The sequence below is a fragment of the Coregonus clupeaformis genome, chromosome 40 (assembly GCF_020615455.1).
Source record: "Coregonus clupeaformis isolate EN_2021a chromosome 40, ASM2061545v1, whole genome shotgun sequence".
Classification (NCBI taxonomy): domain Eukaryota; kingdom Metazoa; phylum Chordata; class Actinopteri; order Salmoniformes; family Salmonidae; genus Coregonus; species Coregonus clupeaformis.
Window position 1 is genome coordinate 21016299 of NC_059231.1, and position 18477 is coordinate 21034775.

The 18477-nt window shown below is 44.5% G+C and overlaps 1 protein-coding gene across 2 annotated transcripts in view; it reads right to left on the reverse strand.

Annotated features, from left to right (window-relative positions):
* Positions 1–18477, reverse strand: part of LOC121554949 (calcium/calmodulin-dependent 3',5'-cyclic nucleotide phosphodiesterase 1A-like) — a 97354-nt gene that overhangs the window by 956 nt on the left and 77921 nt on the right. For both annotated transcript variants that reach the window (XM_041868657.2, XM_041868658.2), the window contains 12 exons: positions 15872–15985; positions 11311–11493; positions 9497–9563; positions 8799–8915; positions 5790–5930; positions 5576–5676; positions 3990–4115; positions 1911–2012; positions 1359–1479; positions 994–1075; positions 610–730; positions 74–267 (listed from right to left, as the gene is read on the reverse strand). In XM_041868657.2, the coding sequence (XP_041724591.2) occupies positions 74–267; positions 610–730; positions 994–1075; positions 1359–1479; positions 1911–2012; positions 3990–4115; positions 5576–5676; positions 5790–5930; positions 8799–8915; positions 9497–9563; positions 11311–11493; positions 15872–15985 (1469 nt within the window). The remainder of the gene's footprint in view (positions 1–73; positions 268–609; positions 731–993; positions 1076–1358; positions 1480–1910; positions 2013–3989; positions 4116–5575; positions 5677–5789; positions 5931–8798; positions 8916–9496; positions 9564–11310; positions 11494–15871; positions 15986–18477) is intronic.

The following is an 18477-nucleotide window of genomic DNA, read 5'->3' on the forward strand; positions in this document are numbered from 1 at the left end:
GAAGGATAGGTATTCAGGTGACTGAAGAAGAAGAGCAACAATAACAACAACAACAACAACAAGACAACTATACCTTGTACAGAGAGCTCCTTCCATCGGTCTTTGTTGTGTTGGATGACCTCTGCCAGTGTGTGTCTGACCCGTTTCAGGTCGATGCCAGTCAGGCTATAGTCTGTAGTGAGCCCCTGGTCAACCCCCTGGCTGGACCCTCGACCACTGTGTCTCTGGACTGACTCCACCACCGTCACCGACCCACTACCTGTCAAACTGAACCAACAAGCAACATAAAACAGAAACTCTGTCAAATTACGTCCATTCTGTCAAATATATGTTGACGCCGTAAGTCAGAATGACTCTGACACCAAGTCTTTGTGAGGCTGTCCTAATATGGACATATTGTATAGAACAGAAAACACTGGAGTTATACTTGGTTGCTTATTCCACAGCTTAGATCGACCATAGATATAGAAGATAGAGAAATTCTGAGTGTGAGTGGTACTGGTGATACTGGTAGGCATTTTGAATACATCAGACATGCTAAACTGGGAAAACTGTAAGCTGCGAAAACTGTGATTTTCCAGAGTTTATAATATTGGGAATGTGTCTCACCTTGACCTGCGGACGCCAGTGTCGTGTGACTTTAAGGTATCCTCTATGAGAGGTGTAATGATCTTCTCTGTCGTGTCCACCAACACAGAGAACGTGGGTTCTACTATGAAGTCAATGAACCCTGGGAGACAGACAGAGAAACTGATGATTGTACTTTTCAGAGAAACAGGAGAAAAAACTGTCTGTGATGTTACAGCAAATGTAATTTATGATGACAGACAGTGAAGATTCCCATGCTTTATCGTAGCAAGGGAAAAATATCTGATAGTTTCTCAAATGTCCACATGGCGGCGCATTTGAGCTATGGACTGTCTGAGGACACAAACCCATCAGAGCTATATGAAACAGCTCACAGGGAGGACAATAATAGGGTGTGACGCTCACCTATTTGTGACTGGGCAATCATGGTCGTTTTTCGATCACACAGAGGAGAGAATGGCAGCCCTAACTCAACCTCCTTATCGCCCTGTAAGAAACAACAATACCAGCCTTCATAACCATATCAATGCAGAAGGGCAGGAGCGGCTCTACTGTATAATGTAACATGATTCACTACAATACCCATAGTGCTCTGTGTAACATATCCAGTTGATCCAAGTGAATATATTCCTAAAGCTATTGGAATGGTATCCCATATCCTTAGCAATACAGGTGTCAGAAGTGGGATACATCCATAATACAGTGGTCAAGTTTCCCTCTCCCATAGTATCTGTCAGGGACTGTAAGGTAGGACTATGTTTGTACTGTACCTGTCTGAAGAACTCCTCCATCAGGGCCTGTGTCCATCGGTAGTGCAGCTTCCAGGCCTTGGCTGGGTGGCTGATGTCAGCTGCATGCAGCATCAGAGACAGGGCTTTAGCCTTGTCTACTCTGTAGAAACAACAGTAGATCAGCTAACACAAATACTGAGACACTGATACACTAAGACAGACAGACAGACAGACAGACAGACAGCATCAGAGATACAGTAGGGCTTTAGCCTGGTCTACTCTGTCAATCAACCACACAGACAACAGTACATCAGATACACTCAAGACAGACAGACAGACGCGCGCACACACACACACACACACACACACACACACACACACACACACACACACACACACACACACACACACACACACACAGGGACATCATACAGGGACACACACACACACTCACAGGGACATCATACAGGGACACATAAAGGATTGAGATGAAAGGCATGGTCCAGAGAGCTGGGGTTAGAGGTTAGGGTTTAGGGGTCAGGGCTAAGGGTTCAGGGGTCATAGGTCAGGGTCCTGAGACAGTCCACTCACCCCTCGGGCTGCTGCAGGGCATTCCTCATGGTTTTGATCTGCTGGAAATGGCAGGACATGTCTGTACTCATCACCATCTCAATCACCAGGGTCCGCAGTTCTCTGACAGACAGACAGGTTAGAGTTAGGTTAAAGAAAAATGGCAGGACATGTCTGTACTCAATCAACAGGATCCGTAGCTCTCTGGAAACACACACAGGAGAACAGGGTCAGTTTCCACCTAGCCTCCACTCCAGCTGTTCTTGCATTCTCCAGGACAAGAACACAGTGTGATGTCTTGCACCGCTTCTTCCGACAAACCTCAGTCATTAGCATATCATTTTCATACAGTACCTACTGATCGGGGTGAGCTGTGGGACTTTCCATAATCACTGAATCACAGCCGGAAGATGACTAACCACCCCTCAGAGCCTGGTTTCTCTCCAGGTTTCTTCCTAGGTTCCTGTATTTCTAGGGAGTTTTTCCTAGCCACCGTGCTTATACATCTGCATCGCTTGCTCTTTGGGGTTTTAGGCTGGCATAACCAATATCTTTGAGTGTTTTTGTTTTTCCTATAACTCCCTCAAGAGCTCTACTTGCTGAGTCGGCCAGGGCAGATGTGCCATATAAAGGTCATACATTACATGACCAAAAGTATGTGGACACCCCTTCAAATGAGTGAATTCGGCTATTTCAGCCACACCCGCTGCTGACAGGTGTATAAAATCGAGCACACAGCCATGCAATCTCCATAGAAACATTGGCATTAGAATGGCGTTACTGAAGAGCTCAGTGACTTTCAACGTGGCACCGTCATAGGATGCTCCCTTTCCAACAAGTCAGTTCGTCAAATTTCTGCCCTGCTAGAGCTGCCCCGGTCAACTGTAAGTGCTGTTATTGTGAAGTGGAAACGTCTAGGCGCAACAATGGCTCAGACGCAAAGTGGTAGGCCACACAAGCTCACAGAACGGGACCACTGAGTGCTGAAGCGTGTAGTGCGTAAAAATCGTCTGTCTCGGTTGCAACATTCACTACCGAGTTCCAAACGGCCTCTGGAAGCAACGTCAGCACAAGAACTGCTCGTTGGGAGCTTCATGAAATGGGTTTCCATGGCCGAGCAGCCGTACACAAGCCTAAGATCACCATGTGAATGCCAAGCGTTGGCTGGAGTGGTGTAAAGCTCGCCCCATTGGACTCTGGAGCAGTGAATCACGCTTCACCATCTGGCAGTTCGATGGACGAATCTGGGTTTGACGGATGCCAGGAGAACGCTACCTGCTCGAATGCATTGTGCCAACTGTAAAGTTTGGTGGAGGAGGAATAATGGTCTGGGGTTGTTTTTCATGGTTCAGGCTAGGTGCCATAGTTCCAGCGAAGGAAAATCTTAACGCTACAGCATACAATGACATTCTAGTCAATTCTGTGCTTCTAACTTTGTGGCAACAGTTTGGGGAAGGCCCTTCCCTGTTGCAGCATGACAATGCCCCGTGCACAAAGTGAGGTCCATACAGAAATGGTTTGTCGAGATCTTGACTGGCCTGCACAGAGCCCTGACCTCAACCCCATTGAACACCTTTGGGATGAATTGGAACGCCAACTGCGAGCCAGGCCTAATCGCTCAACAGCGGTGCCTGACCTCACTAATGTTCTTGTGGCTGAATGGAAGCAAGTCCCCGCAGCAATGTTCCAACATCTAGTGGAAAGCCTTCCCAGAAGAGTGGAGGCTGTTATAGCAGCAAAAGGGGGACCAACTCCATATTAATGCCCATGATTTTGGAATTAGATGTTCGATGAGCAGGTGTACACATACTTTTGATCATGTAGTTTGATTGAATGTGACATATTCTATCTATCATCCAGGTTTTATAATAGTCTTGCATTGACATACACCACACTACATTCGTATCCAAACCTAGAATCAAGGCTAAGTATCCAGGTTATGTTACAGTTCTAGCCCCTGTGTTCTTTGAAGTGTTGATCTCAATCAATTAATCAAATGCATTTTATAAAGCCCTTTTTACATCAGCAGTTGTCACAAAGTACAGAAACCCAGCCTAAAACCCCAAAGACTGAGGATGTGAGCAGTCTTTCTTAACTCACCGCCAGTCATCTTTTGACAGGTTGACCAGTATGTTCATCTCATCTTCTTGCATAAGTCTGTAGGCAGCACTGACATGGTGGTTCTCCAGGACTGACCGGTCGTTGTACAGGATGGCCACCTCTGACCTGGATAGAGGAAGAGAAGGAGCAGAAGAAAGGGAAGAGAAGGTGTGATTATTCATTGTGCCACATGGGGCTTCCCAGGCTGGATTACTTTACCAGGTAGCCAACTTGTATGGAAACAGTACCCAGGTTGAAGCGACTTTAATTCCAACCAGGTTTGAAATGACGATAGTGATTATGATACGATAGCGATGGTAGCGATTTGAGATGGTAGCGATTTGAGAATTCCAGATTTTCCTGTTGAGAAACCTCATTTCAGTCTGGAGATTAGAACACATAATCACAGAGGGGGAGTTTGAACAATACCTTCATTTTCCATCTCACCACACAACAACCCTCACGTCTAACACACCAGAGGCCTTTCTGATCAATTGTTATTAGACTAGAAAGCCATGCAGAGGTTTAAACTAAATGAAGGGTTTAATCGCTCTCTCTCTCTTTCACGCTCACGCTCACTCTCTCTTTTGTTGCTATCCCTTATCACTGAGGTCAATGCTGCAATATTGAGTATTCTTATTGTACACTTCACTTTAATGGATTCTTTAAATGGGTGCCTTTACCATTGGCATTCATTAGTCAGGGTCAGAGCAATACAGAGTCTGTCTGTCTGTCTGGGAGGCAAGTGATGTACTAAAAGTACAATACAGGGACATCTTCAGTTTAACATTGGTATTGGTAGGATGGAATCAAATGGAATGAATGGAAATTACAATAAATAATTATTGTTGAGTTATCACTCAGTCTATAAGGTCGATCACCAGTGGTACAGTAGTTAACATGCTGACCACACCGCTCGTGTTGCAAAATAAATGTACACATACATGTTATTCAATTATTGCACCCACACTGTTCATGTGCGTCAACGAGCGTCTGCGTGGCCAGGCGCTAAAATAGAACTCAGTTCTATTTGTGACGCTCAACACGCTGCAAGTCCTGCCTCTCCCATCTCCTCATTGGTTTTTAGGAGCATCTACCCACGTGGGTGATTGAAAGATGAACTGATGTCTACGCTCCAGTCCAGTTGGTTGTAGTAATGCACCATAAAGTTGGTTGCCAACTGCCATATAAATTCCAAAGAAGAAGAAGAAGCCTGAAGGAGGAGAGAACTAGAAACTCACTCGGTTTATCCTTTTATCTGTGGATTAATTGTCAGAGTAGAGGACCTTGCGCATTTCAGGTAAAATAACAACCCAATGTTTATATCCCAGGACAAATTAGCTAGCAACAGCAAGCTAGCTAGCTAAATTGCCATACATGTTTAATGGTTTTCGACCTATCCCGAAGTTAATATAGTTGGTTCAGAGTTTGTTTTGATATTTCAAAGTGTGTGTCCTGATCGCGTCTGGTGTGGGTAGACAAAATCAACATGCGCGCGTGTGGTCTGGTCAGCATTAGCTAAGGGTTGTTGTGTCAAACTTCAGGAATGAAAAGATCTACTGACAGTAGAATACGGACACACACACCTGGTCTGAATGTGAAAGTTGTTGGTTGTCCCAGTGTGTTCAAAGTCATGGATAGCTGCAGCAAACACCATGGCTAGGATGTCCAGTTCAGTGAGCCAGTGCTGTGAGTGAGAGAGAGATTGTAACAAGAAACACAATCAGAACCTGTCCTTTGATCTGTCTATGTTGCTGGGGGACAATTCATTGCACAAACGTGTGTGTGTGAGAGACTCACCATAATGCCAGTGTGGAGCATCAGATAGTGTGCTGTCTGTGTGACGTCAGCAGCGTGGATCAGGTTGTGGTAGGGGTTTCTGTGTTTGCTGTAGCCTACCTCTAGAGCCTCTACGAATGACACCAGAGATGACACTGGTATCTGGGTTAGAACAGGGGAGGTTAAGACACCAGAGATGACACTGGTATCTGGGTTAGAACAGGGAGGTTAAGACACCAGAGATGACACTGGTATCTGGGTTAGAACAGGGAGGTTAAGACACCAGAGATGACACTGGTATCTGGGTTAGAACAGGGAGGTTAAGACACTAGAGATGACACTGGAATCTGGTGAAGAACAGGGAGGTTAAGACACCAGAGATTACACTGGTATCTGGGTTAGAACAGGGGGGTTAAGACACCAGAGATGACACTGGTATCTGGGTTAGAACAGGGAGGTTAAGACACTAGAGATGACACTGGAATCTGGTGAAGAACAGGGAGGTTAAGACACCAGAGATGACACTGGTATCTGGGTTAGAACAGGGGGGTTAAGACACCAGAGATGACACTGGTATCTGGGTTAGAACAGGGGGGTTAAGACACCAGAGATGACACTGGGATCTGGGTTAGAACAGGGAGGTTAATACACCAGAGATGACACTGGAATCTGGGGAAGAACAGGGAGGTTAGGCCTGCCTGATAAATGATAAGGATGGGACACACTCCCCCCAAAAATTATTTCAAAAATCAAGTATGTTCTGCCTTTTAATCAAAGATCACCATTTTAAAAAGACAGAAACTGAAGCCAGAGCTCAAAGTTTCAGCTAGATGAACAACAGGAAGGTGAAGGGCTCCGTGCTGGGTCAGGGAGGGCCAGTTTCACCACAGACAACCACTAACACAGTGAGTTCCAGGCAACTGGAGCGACAGAAGTGAAATGTTATCACACACATCACTATACTTTTCAAATTTATAGTGCAGGGAATTACATCCCCAGAGCAGACTTCATTACAGAAAAGATAACTTCTGCACACTCCTGCAATATATTGGATTACATCTGCACATTGTTTATTGTCCAAATTGTTATGTGTGCTGGAGTTATCTTTCCTACAATGAAGCTGGAGAGATAAAGAGATACACGTGTGGGGGCTTCGTGTACATGTACTGTTGCTTGTGTGCAAGCTTAACTCCTATTGTTTAATCAGACTAAGAGCAGAGCATGGCCCAGAACACTACTCTTCCTAAATCCAAATATGAGCATCATGCATTACACACGTTCACATTCACAATGAAAGAGCTGAGCTCCTCCAGATATTTTAATGTCCATTTAAAGCCTAACTGTCACATTGAATTCTAGGAACAGTATGACAGTATGGCTGTGAAGTACACAACCCACACGTGACTATCTGTAGGTGACTATCTATAGGTGACTATCTATAGGTGACTATCTGTAGGTGACTATCTGTAGGTGACTATCTATAGGTGACTATCTATAGGTGACTATCTGTAGGTGACTATCTGTAGGTGACTATCTGTAGGTGACAATATATAGGTGACTATCTGTAGGTTACTATCTGTAGGTTACTATATTTGGTGACTATCTGTAGGTTACTATCTGTAGGTGACTATCTATAGGTGACTATCTGTAGGTTACTATCTGTAGGTGACTATCTATAGGTGACTATCTGTAGGTGACTATATATGGATGACTATATATACAGTAAGTGAATATATATATATATATATATATATATATATATATATATACAGTAGGTGACTATCTGTAGGTGACTATCTATAGGTGACTATCTATAGGTGACTATCTATAGGTGACTATATATAGGTGACTATCTGTAGGTGACTATCTATAGGTGACTATCTGTAGGTGACTATCTATAGGTGACTATCTATAGGTGACTATCTGTAGGTGACTATCTATAGGTGACTATCTATAGGTGACTATATATGGGTGACTATCTATAGGTGACTATCTATAGGTGACTATATATGGGTGACAATGGTCCTGTTCCCCTGCTCAGACGTAGCTGACACATGCCAGATCTTACAACACCTGGATAGGTATTTTACGTATCAGCTAACCACATCATATGTTATAGCAATCTGGTGCTCGACGGCACAGTCGATTAACTATTGTTTGATGCTAGCAACGTCTGAGCAGTGCAACATGACCTATCTATAGGTGACTATCTGTAGGTGACAGGGCTGAAGTGACAGAGATGTAAATATGTCTTGATCGGGTATTGATGGATTCACTTGGAAGGTGGGGCTACAAACAATATGACTTGGAATAGAGGGCCACTGTTGTATGATCTGTAACACATTACGGCTACATAAGATTACTGTGTGTCTCAGGCCCTGCTGTGTGTTCTGGGCCCTGCTCTTAGTTATGTCATGTAGTGTCATGTAGGTTTATGTAGTGTTATGTAGCCGTTATGAAAGAGGGTTCAAGTAAAGTCCAACCATATGATCATATTAAAAGATCATCCTCACATTGGGATCAAAGCACAGTAACAGTTAGTGTTGGTGATATTCTCACCACTCATCTAACAGAGGACATGTACAATCTCTCATCTAAAACCAAACAGAGATGAGAACAGAGAACAGAACAGTGTCAGGTTGGAGTGTTAAACCATGTCTTCATGAGGCACCCAGAGGCCTGTGGTGTAGAACAGAGGACTGAGAGAGACATGCACACACACACGATACCAACGCACGCATGCACTCACAAACACACACACGCACACACGATACCAACGCACGCATGCACTCACAAACACACACACACACACACGATACCAACACACTCACACATGCATGCACAAACAGACACATGCACATACCCACATTTCAGGGACCCTTTTTGGCTCTTGAGCGCTACTTTCAGAATTACTGGTTTAAAAGTTTACAAAACCTCGGTTCAATCGCTCACACACACACAGATAGATGCACTCACACACACACACACCCTGATGTTAACGTTCAAGAGAGAGACTGAAGAGAGACTAACCCTGAAGCGATTGATCAGATCATAGCGGGTGAGGAGTTCGTACACCAGGAACTTTAATGCGTGTTCACTGCTGGCCTCGTGGAGCGCAAACACATCAAAGGACCAGTTATCTACATCCTGTAAACAATCAGATGATGTCAGGGATGATGACAGCAAATAATTAAATAGAACACACATTGGGTTCTATAAAATAAAACATATTACTTATACACAATAACACATTCTGACATCATCTCTATGGATGTCAGAATAGGATGATGTTATGATAAAGTCTAAACAGCTGTAAAGTCAGGTACATCTTGTACAGCTGTAATAAAGCCTGTATTCTGTAATCATTATGAATGATATGACACAGTTTATTATCCCTGTAATGTTTTAAAATGTCATCATTCCCATCTCAAAAAATTATATAAAATCACCAGGAATTCAGCTAAAATCATTGTAATTGAGGAAATCTGTTCCCAAATATGCCCACATATAAAGTGAAAGACGTGATCATGTCTCAATGTAATCAAGGTATGAAATGATTGTTATTTAAAAATTCAATCTCTTCTTGGGCTTACTCATGGTAAATTTGTAGTGTACAAAATGTGATTAGAATTATACTTCAGCCCCCGACCATCTGCTCTGACAAAAATCGGCTTGCCTACCCCTGCGGTATAGTAGGCATAATAATGGTAATATGATGAATCAAGCACCTTCAGAGTAGTGATGGCAGCTGGAGGGTACGTCAGCCCAGCCATGTTAGACGTCCGTCTGTACATCCTGAAGACAGATACACAATCATTAGGTGGTTAGACAATAGAACTGCAATATGCCCAGCGGGCAAATCGGGTTGAAACAATGTTCGAATGATTAGTGGTTGTAAATATTTCATTTCAGTCAGTTTTGCCTGCTGTGGCAGCTCCTATACATTTACTTTGTATACATAGAAAACTGTACACACAGGGACAACAAACAATGGCTGATGATTTCAATTGTATACTACCCATTACGGTATAAAAATGCTACAGTCTCATAAAGCCACAATACCTCAGTTTTCAACAATAACCAGTAACGGTGGGATCAACAGTAGTTACATTTTAAAAATCTAAAGTGTTGAAAGGGGTGAGGAGGAGGGATGAGACAGGGCTGTTAAATAACGCCAAAGAAAGACTGTATTTGGGCTTTGGAAACAGCAACAAAGAAAGGTGCGACATGTCTGAACCCAGCCAAGCTAATTAAAGAGAAGAGGGTTGTGTCCCAAATGGCACCTTATTCTCTATGGGCCTTGGTCAAAAGTAGTGCACTATATAGGGAACAGGGTACAATTTGGAACTCAACCTACGTGTAGTTCATAATAAAGAAGAAGAAGAGGAATCTGGCATGCTGGGTATTGACTGTATTCTCCTCTCTCCTCTTCTCTGAGAATTTTTGAAATCATAGACCTGTTTTTCACAGGAGAATCTGGGCTGAAGAGACCATACTGTCTGACGGACAGATCTTACAACATTCTTAACATATGGAATTACAACACACATTTTATAACTCAAATTATACTGTTGGCCACTAAAGAAGAAACCATCAAAACGCATTAAGCATTAACCTATTAAGTTTGACTAATTTGAGAAATAAACTAAGAAATACAAATTCCAACTGTCGAACCGAGCATGAAATCTCAAATACCTGCATTGTGGCTTTCATTTTGTAATATTCAGCTCCAGGAGATAAAGATAGAGGATTGTTTCCAACAGGTGTCTATGGCACATTGAAATAGCCTGGTAGTTGCCATGGGAATAAGAGTGAGACACAGGCCCTAGCAGCAGCTCTTAAGGAGATTGAGACACTTTGCTGAATATTATGTTTATATATTCATGTTGGTGCCCACTGTAAGTAGGCAGTTATGCTCAAGAAAGAGTATGCACATTTCACTAATGTCCATATCTATTGACTGGCAGAATGTCAGTTATTCTTTCCTTCTAAGAGCAACACTACAGCTAAAAGCCACCATTTATGTTTGTGCCCACTTAGTGGAAATAAGCAGGTTTTTAATAATAACCATTTTCTGTTAAAAGGCAGAATGACAGTTGTGTTTTCCTTTTAAGAAACAACACTACCTCTGAAGCAATTCATAGGAGCTTCTAATAAAGTGTTGATGGTTTGATGGTATGTTGTTTTTGTACTTATCTGTACTTACATGTCTCTGTATACTTATCAATATAAATATCCTACTGTAATTCTCTTATAGGTTTATTTTCCCATGCCTCATGAAAGTACAACCTCTCAACGAAGAAGAGAGCGTGTGTTTGTGTGTGTGTTTGGTTTTACTATCCTTGTGGGGACCAGAAGTCCCCACAAGGAATAGTAAAACAAGGAAAAGGGCTATTTTAGGCTTAGGGGTTAGAGTTACTATTAGGGCTACAAGTTACAGTAGGTTTATGGGGTTTAAGGTTAAGTTAAGGAAAACAGGATTTTGAATGGGAATCAATTATTTCGTCCCCACAAGGACAGTAAAACAAACATGTGTGTGTACCTCTCGACGAAGATGCCAGCCTGCACGGCATGGACGATGCTCCTGAATCGTGGTTTCTCCTCGGGTCGCCTCCTGACCACACCCATCTTCCTGGTGAAGGTCGAGGCCAGCCAATCACGCACCTCCATGGGCACAGAGTCCGCCTGGATGTCACTGAGCTCATCCTCAGTGTCCAGAAGACGTCTGGGAGGGGGACATCAAGGGACAGAGTCACACTCCAGGGCACTTGGAACACGTTACACAAATGTACCAGCACCATACTATCCTATACCTCATAAAGAATGAAAAGAAAGCAATACATAATAGTAAATAAGGTTATCCAAGCAATAATAATAACCCTAGAGAGCAGTAAAAATAATACAAATAAATCCAGAAAAATTAAACGGAAGGCGTTTGAACCGGTCTGGCACAAAGAGAAGATTACAGTGTGAGACTGACCTACACACAATCTGTATACATACAGTGCTATGAAAAAGTATTTGCCCCCTTTCTAATTTTCTCTACTTTTGCATATTTGTGATACTGAATGTTATCAGACCTTCAACCAAAACCTAATATTAGATAAAGGGAACATAAGTGAACAAATAACACAACAATTACATATTTATTTCATAAACAAAGTTATGCAACACCCAATTCCCCTGTGTGAAAAAGTAATTGCCCCCTTACACTCAATAACTGGTTGTGCCACCTTTAGCTGCAATGTCTCCAACCAAATGCTTCCTGTAGTTGTTGATCAGTCTCTCACGTCGCTGTGGAGGAATTTTGGCCCACTCTTCCATGCAGAACTGCTTTAACTCAATGACGTGTGGGTTTTCAAGCATGAACTGCTCGTTTCAAGTCCTGCCACAACATCTCAATTGGGATTAGGTCTGGACTTTGACTAGGCCATTCCAAAACATCCAATTTGTTGCTTTTGAGCAATTTTCATGTAGACTTGATTGTGTGTTTTGGATCATTGTCTTGCTGCATGACCCAGCTGCGCTTCAGCTTCAGCTCACAGACGGATGGTCTGACATTCTCCTGTAGAATTCTCTGATACAGAGCAGAATTCATGGTTCCTTCTATTAAGGCAAGTCGTCCAGGTCCTGAGGCAGCAAAGCATCCCCAAACCATCACACCACCACTACCATGCTTGACCTTTGGTATGATGTTCTTACTGTGGAATGCAGAGTTTGGTTGTCCTTCTGGAAGGTTATCCTATCTCCACAGAAGGACACTGGAGCTCTGTCAGCGTGACCATCGGGTTCTTGGTCACCTCCCTGACCAAGGCCCTTCTCCCCCCGATTGCTCAGTTTGGCCGGGCAGCCAGCTCTAGGACGAGTCTTGGTGGTTCCAAACTTTAAGAATGATGGAAGCCACTGTGTTCTTGGGGACCTTCAATGCTGCCAAAAACACAACCTCGACACAATCCTGCCTCGGAGCGCTACGGACAATTCCTTCGACCTCATGGCTTGGTTTTTGCTTTGACATGCAGTGTCAACTGTGGGACCTTGTATAGACAGGTTTGTGCCTTTCCAAATCATGTCCAATCAATTGAATTTACCAAGTTGTAGAAACATCTCAAGGATGATCAGTGGAAACAGGATGCACCTGAGCTAAATTTAGAGTCTCATGGCAAAGGCTCTGAATACTTATGTAAATAAGGTATTTCAGTTTTTTATCTGTAATAAATTATTTTCGCTTTGTCATTATGGGGTATTGTGTGTAGATTGATGGGGAAAATGTTTTATTTAATCTATTTTACAATAAGGCTATAACGTAACAAAATGTGGAAAAAGTCAAGGGGTTTGAATACTTTCCGAATGCACTGTACATAATATATTACCTCAATTCCCTCAACTACCTTGTACCCCTGCACATTGACTCGGTACTGGTACTCCTTGTATATAGCCTCGTTATTGTTTTTATTGTGTTACTATTTCCTTTTTGTCTTACTTTTTAACTCTGCACTGTTGGCAATGGGCTCGTAAGTAAGCATTTCACTGTAAAGTCTACACCTGTTGTATTCGGCGCGTATGACCAATACAGTTTGATTTGATGTCTTTTGCCAAATCATGAATAAACATAACAGAGTCAGTGATAAGGCGTCTCCTTGTTTTACACCTTAGGGTGTGGGAAACCAATCTGTACCATATTCATTACCATTTAGGTCATTTAGCGGGAGCTCTTGTCCTTATCAACTTACAGTCAGTGCATTCAACCAAGGTTGATTAAAAAAAAACATCATAGTCAAAGCAAGTAAAAACATTCTGTAACTATTACTGAAAATGTTGTTGTAGCAAAGGATACATTGGTCTTCAAAATAATTGTAATTACAACAAGATATCTTATGATATCTCTGACCATCACTGGATGGTGCCAATACAATACTGAGATATTCATGGTAACTTGACGCCAGAGGAATGAAACACAGTTCAATACAGTAAAAGTGACTACTAAACTGTAAGAAAATTATTTATACATTATTTTACTGTAATTACAAGGGATTAGAGAAAGCAGGTTGTCTGTAGGCATTTGGATATTAATAAATACTAGGTGTTTTATATCACTTGCACTTCTAGAGGCCTAAACAAAGACTTCTAAACTGGACGATTACAGGGCAAAACAGATCAAATGGATAGGGGTAAATATTCAAACATTAAAACCAATTAAGACCCACTACCAGTCTGATCTGTTCCCTATATACATTTAATTGTTATGGAACTACCACCACATATCACATAAATTGATACAGGACTCTTAACTAATGGCTGCTAAAAATATAGCCTCTTACAAGACACACCTCAAAATATGTTAATGAGTGAGAAACAACAATACCATGCACCCACTAGTGTTCAAAAGGTTTTTGGCCCTCCAAAACTGCAGTATGGTACTATAATCTTAATTACAGTCACTTACTGGCAACAATTGGCCAGTAAGTTACTGTAGAGTTTTAGGAAAAGGTTTGTAGAATTCCTAAAATACAGTATATTACCGTATTCTGTGGGGAATACAGCATTCTCACTCATGGGTGCAACAAATATAGCCTCTTACAAGACACGCCTTAAAATATGTTAATGTTTTTCCATTGGTGACTGTAATGTAATGAGTTGAGAGGCCAGGTATATTGGGTCTTGTAAATGTCTGTTTACCTGTCCTGGTATGGAGCTATGTGATCTCCAGTAAATGTCTTTCTGAAGGCTGAATGGAGTTCTAACTGAATGAAGTGTTAACTGACAGGTTCTCTTTCCACTGCAGTTTGTTTTGTTTCCCTTCTTCCTTTCTCACAGTGAGTCATCTTGTTTTACTGAGGAAAATAGCCATTTATTAACCGGAAAACAGATCTTCAGTCTTCATGAAAATGTGGCCAATGAAGGAAAAGAGAGGCAGATATTTTTCATGATGTGATTATAGTGCCAACATTAGATTAGATGCTAATGTAAGGAAATGAGGTGTATAGAATGGTGATACGGGTGCAGGACAGGACTTCCTTCTGCAAGTAATTATTCTGAAATTGTAAAACTGAGCGACTGTAAAAAAGAAAAAGAGTAAACGTCATTTGGGATGCACACAAAGAACGACTTCATTATTTTGTTTGGATCAATCTTCTGGGACTGTAGCAGTGCTTTCTGGCAAACATGCCTTGTATTGTGGTGATTGAAGAGAGTTCTAGCACTGAGGACCAAAGCCTTGTTAATGAATACTAAAGTGAGGGAGATAGACTTGGGGCCTCAGAGAGAGAGAGAGAGAGAGAGAGAGGGCGAGCGAGGGAAAGACAGAGAGGGAGAGAGAGAGAGAGAGAGGGCGAGCGAGAGAAAGACAGAGAGGGAGAGAGAGAGAGAGCGAGCGAGAGAAAGACTAAAGAGGTAGAGAGAGAGAGAGAGAGAGAGAGAGGGAAAGAGAGAGGGCGAGCAAGAGAAAGACAGAGGTAGAGAGAGAGAGACAGAGAGAGAGAGAGAGGGAGGGAAAGTAAGAAAGACAGAGGTAGAAAGAGAGAGGGGGTAAGAGAGAGAAAGACAGAAGTAGAGAGAGAGAGATGTTGAACATGAGCTCTGTTAACATGCCTGCATGCAATCAGTCTACAGGCTATGCAAACACCTGCGTATCGTTGGAGAGCACAGCTGAGCTGACACACTGCAGTCTGCATCAACAACTACAGCCACAACAGCCCAGACTGAGGGGGGTGGGGCTCAGTTAGAATCGAGTTTAATAGTCTCCTCCATGGAGAGATGGAAAGCTTCACATATGGAGTTGAAGAAGTAAAGCAGGGAGTGGATCAGCTCTCCTTTCAGTTTATCTTTCATCCCTTTTGAAGACAGACGTTCCCCCCCGACGTTCTCTCCCTGTCTCTGCCTTCACCACACATATGCGCGCGCACGCACACATTTTCTGAGAGTTGTATTAGTGCCGTTCTTTCCTGTAACTTCATAATAATTAATAATAATAAATAATAATAATAATAATAATAATAGTGTGAGTTGTATTTGCGCAGTTCTTTCCTGTACCTTCAGCGGTGCAGAGAGTGCAATATACTTGATGTAGTCATGCATGGAATGGAATTTAATTGAAATGCACCCACCTGGTTTCATCGATATAGACTGCCTCTAGAACAGAGGCTGCATACTCTATATTCTTCCTCAGGTCCACCACGTTCACTTCTCCCTTGTCCAGCTGCTTCACCAGGCATCTCAATCTGCAAAGAGCAAGGTGGATTCACATTTCATCTTCATATATGAGCTGATGAACACTGGATAATACGTACAGTATGGAGAAGAGTATGTCAATACAACTCAATAGTGCCATTACATTATGTGTCAAATAGTCCACTTATTCTATAGGCCTACATCAGATTCTATATCAACTGACAGTCGGCTTTAATACTAGCCTATATGACACTGTCACGCCCTGGCTCTGGGGACTCTTATATGTTGAGCCAGGGTGTGTAGGGTCTATGTTTTGTGTTCTATGTTCTGTTTCTAGTTCATGTGTTTTCTAGGTTGGCCGGGGTGGTTCTCAATCAGAGGCAACGAGAATCAGCTGTTGCTTGTTGTCTCTGATTGGGAACCATTCTTAGGCAGCCTGTTGTGCACTTGTGTTTTGTGGGATCTTGTTCCGTGTTGGTTTGTGTTCATGACCGAGGACTTCACGTTTCGTTTTGTTGTTTTGTATTTTGTATCGTGTTGCTAGTACTCTATTAAAGAAGATGTACGCATATCACGCTGCGCCTTGGTCTACTCATTATGACGATCGTGACAGAAGATCCCACCCATACAGGACCAAGCAGCGTGTCCAGGAGCAAACGCCGGAGGTAACGTTAGTGGATGTCCTCCTCGGTTGGGGGCAGATCACGGAGGAGGAGGCCGTCCGTTACCGGAGGGCGATGAAGGGGGAGACCCAGGCAGGAGAGGAGAAGCGGCGCCAACCGGGCCGTCGTCGGACAGGCAAGAGGCACCCCCAATAATATTTTTTGGGGGGGCACACGGCATGGACGACGGGGCTGCTGGAGGCAGATAAAGGGCGAGTTTGTGGACGAGGAGAGAAGGCCACCAGGTTACGGGGGCCATTGGTCAGTAGAGGGAAGGAGAGTGTAGAGGCACGGCGAGAGGTAGAGGTGCGTTACCAGTCCGGTCCGGCCCGTTCCTGATCCCCACACAAGGCCAGTGGTGTGTGTTCCCAGCCCGGCCCGGCCTGTTCCTGCCCCTCGCACCAAGCCTGTGGTGCGCGTCGCTAGCCCGGCCCGGCCTGTTCCTGCCCCTCGCACCAAGCCTGTGGTGCGCGTCGCCAGCCCGGTCCGGCCTGTTCCTGCCCCCCGCACCAAGCCAATGGTGCGCGTCGCCAGCCCGGCCCGGCCTGTTCCTGCCCCTCGCACCAAGCCAATGGTGCGCGTCGCCAGCCCGGCCCGGCCTGTTCCTGCCCCTCGCACCAAGCCAATGGTGCGCGTCGCCAGCCCGGTCCGGCCTGTTCCTGCCCCTCGCACCAAGCCAATGGTGCGCGTCGCCAGCCCGGCCCGGCCCATTCCTGCTCCCCGCACCAAGCCAAAGGTGCGCGTCGCCAGCCCGGCCCGGCCCGTTCCTGCTCCCCGCACCAAGCCAATGGTGCGCGTCGCCAACCCGGCCCGGCCTGTTCCTGCTCCCCGCACCAAGCCTATGGTGCGCGTCGTCAGCCCGGCCTGTTCCTGCTCCCCGCACCAAGCCAGTGGTGCGCTTCGTCAGCCCGGTCCGGCCCATTCCTGCTCCCCGCACCAAGCAAATGGTGCGCGTCGTCAGCCCGGCCCGGCCTGTTCCTGCTCCCCGCACCAAGCCAGTGGTGCGCTTCGTCAGCCCGGTCCGTCCCATTCCTGCTCCCCGCACCAAGCCTGTGGTGCGCGTTGCCAGCCCGGTCCGGCCCGTCCCTGCTCCCCGCACCAAGCCTGTGGTGCGCGTCGTCAGTCCGGCACAGCCCGTGCCTGTTTCACCGGTGCCTGGTCAGGTACCGGTCAGCTGCTCCACACCGGAGCCTAAGCAATCCGCTCCACCGATGTCCAGTCCAGCTCCAGTCAGCGGGACCAGACCAGGGGCGCTACGGGGGGGTTGTTAGAGGGTGGTGGTCACGCCCGGAGCCGGATCCGCCTCCGAGGCGGAATGCCCACCCGGCCCCTCCCCTGTTGGGTACTGTCACGCCCTGGCTCTGGGGACTCTTATATGTTGAGCCAGGGTGTGTAGGGTCTATGTTTTGTGTTCTATGTTCTGTTTCTAGTTCATGTGTTTTCTAAGTTGGCCGGGGTGGTTCTCAATCAGAGGCAACGAGAATCAGCTGTTGCTTGTTGTCTCTGATTGGGAACCATTCTTAGGCAGCCTGTTGTGCACTTGTGTTTTGTGGGATCTTGTTCCGTGTTGGTTTGTGTTCATGACCGAGGACTTCACGTTTCGTTTTGTTGTTTTGTATTTTGTATCGTGTTGCTAGTACTCTATTAAAGAAGATGTACGCATATCACGCTGCGCCTTGGTCTACTCATTATGACGATCGTGACAGACACTGGGTTAGGTAAAAGACCAATGGTGTGAATTTGAGACAGTATAAATATTACAGTCATTTATCTGTTATATTGTGCAGACAGCAGCAGTAGTAAAACAGGTCAGCCATGACAGACATTTGATAATAATGAATACTCTACCACATAATCCAATCAAATCATTCTATTTTAGA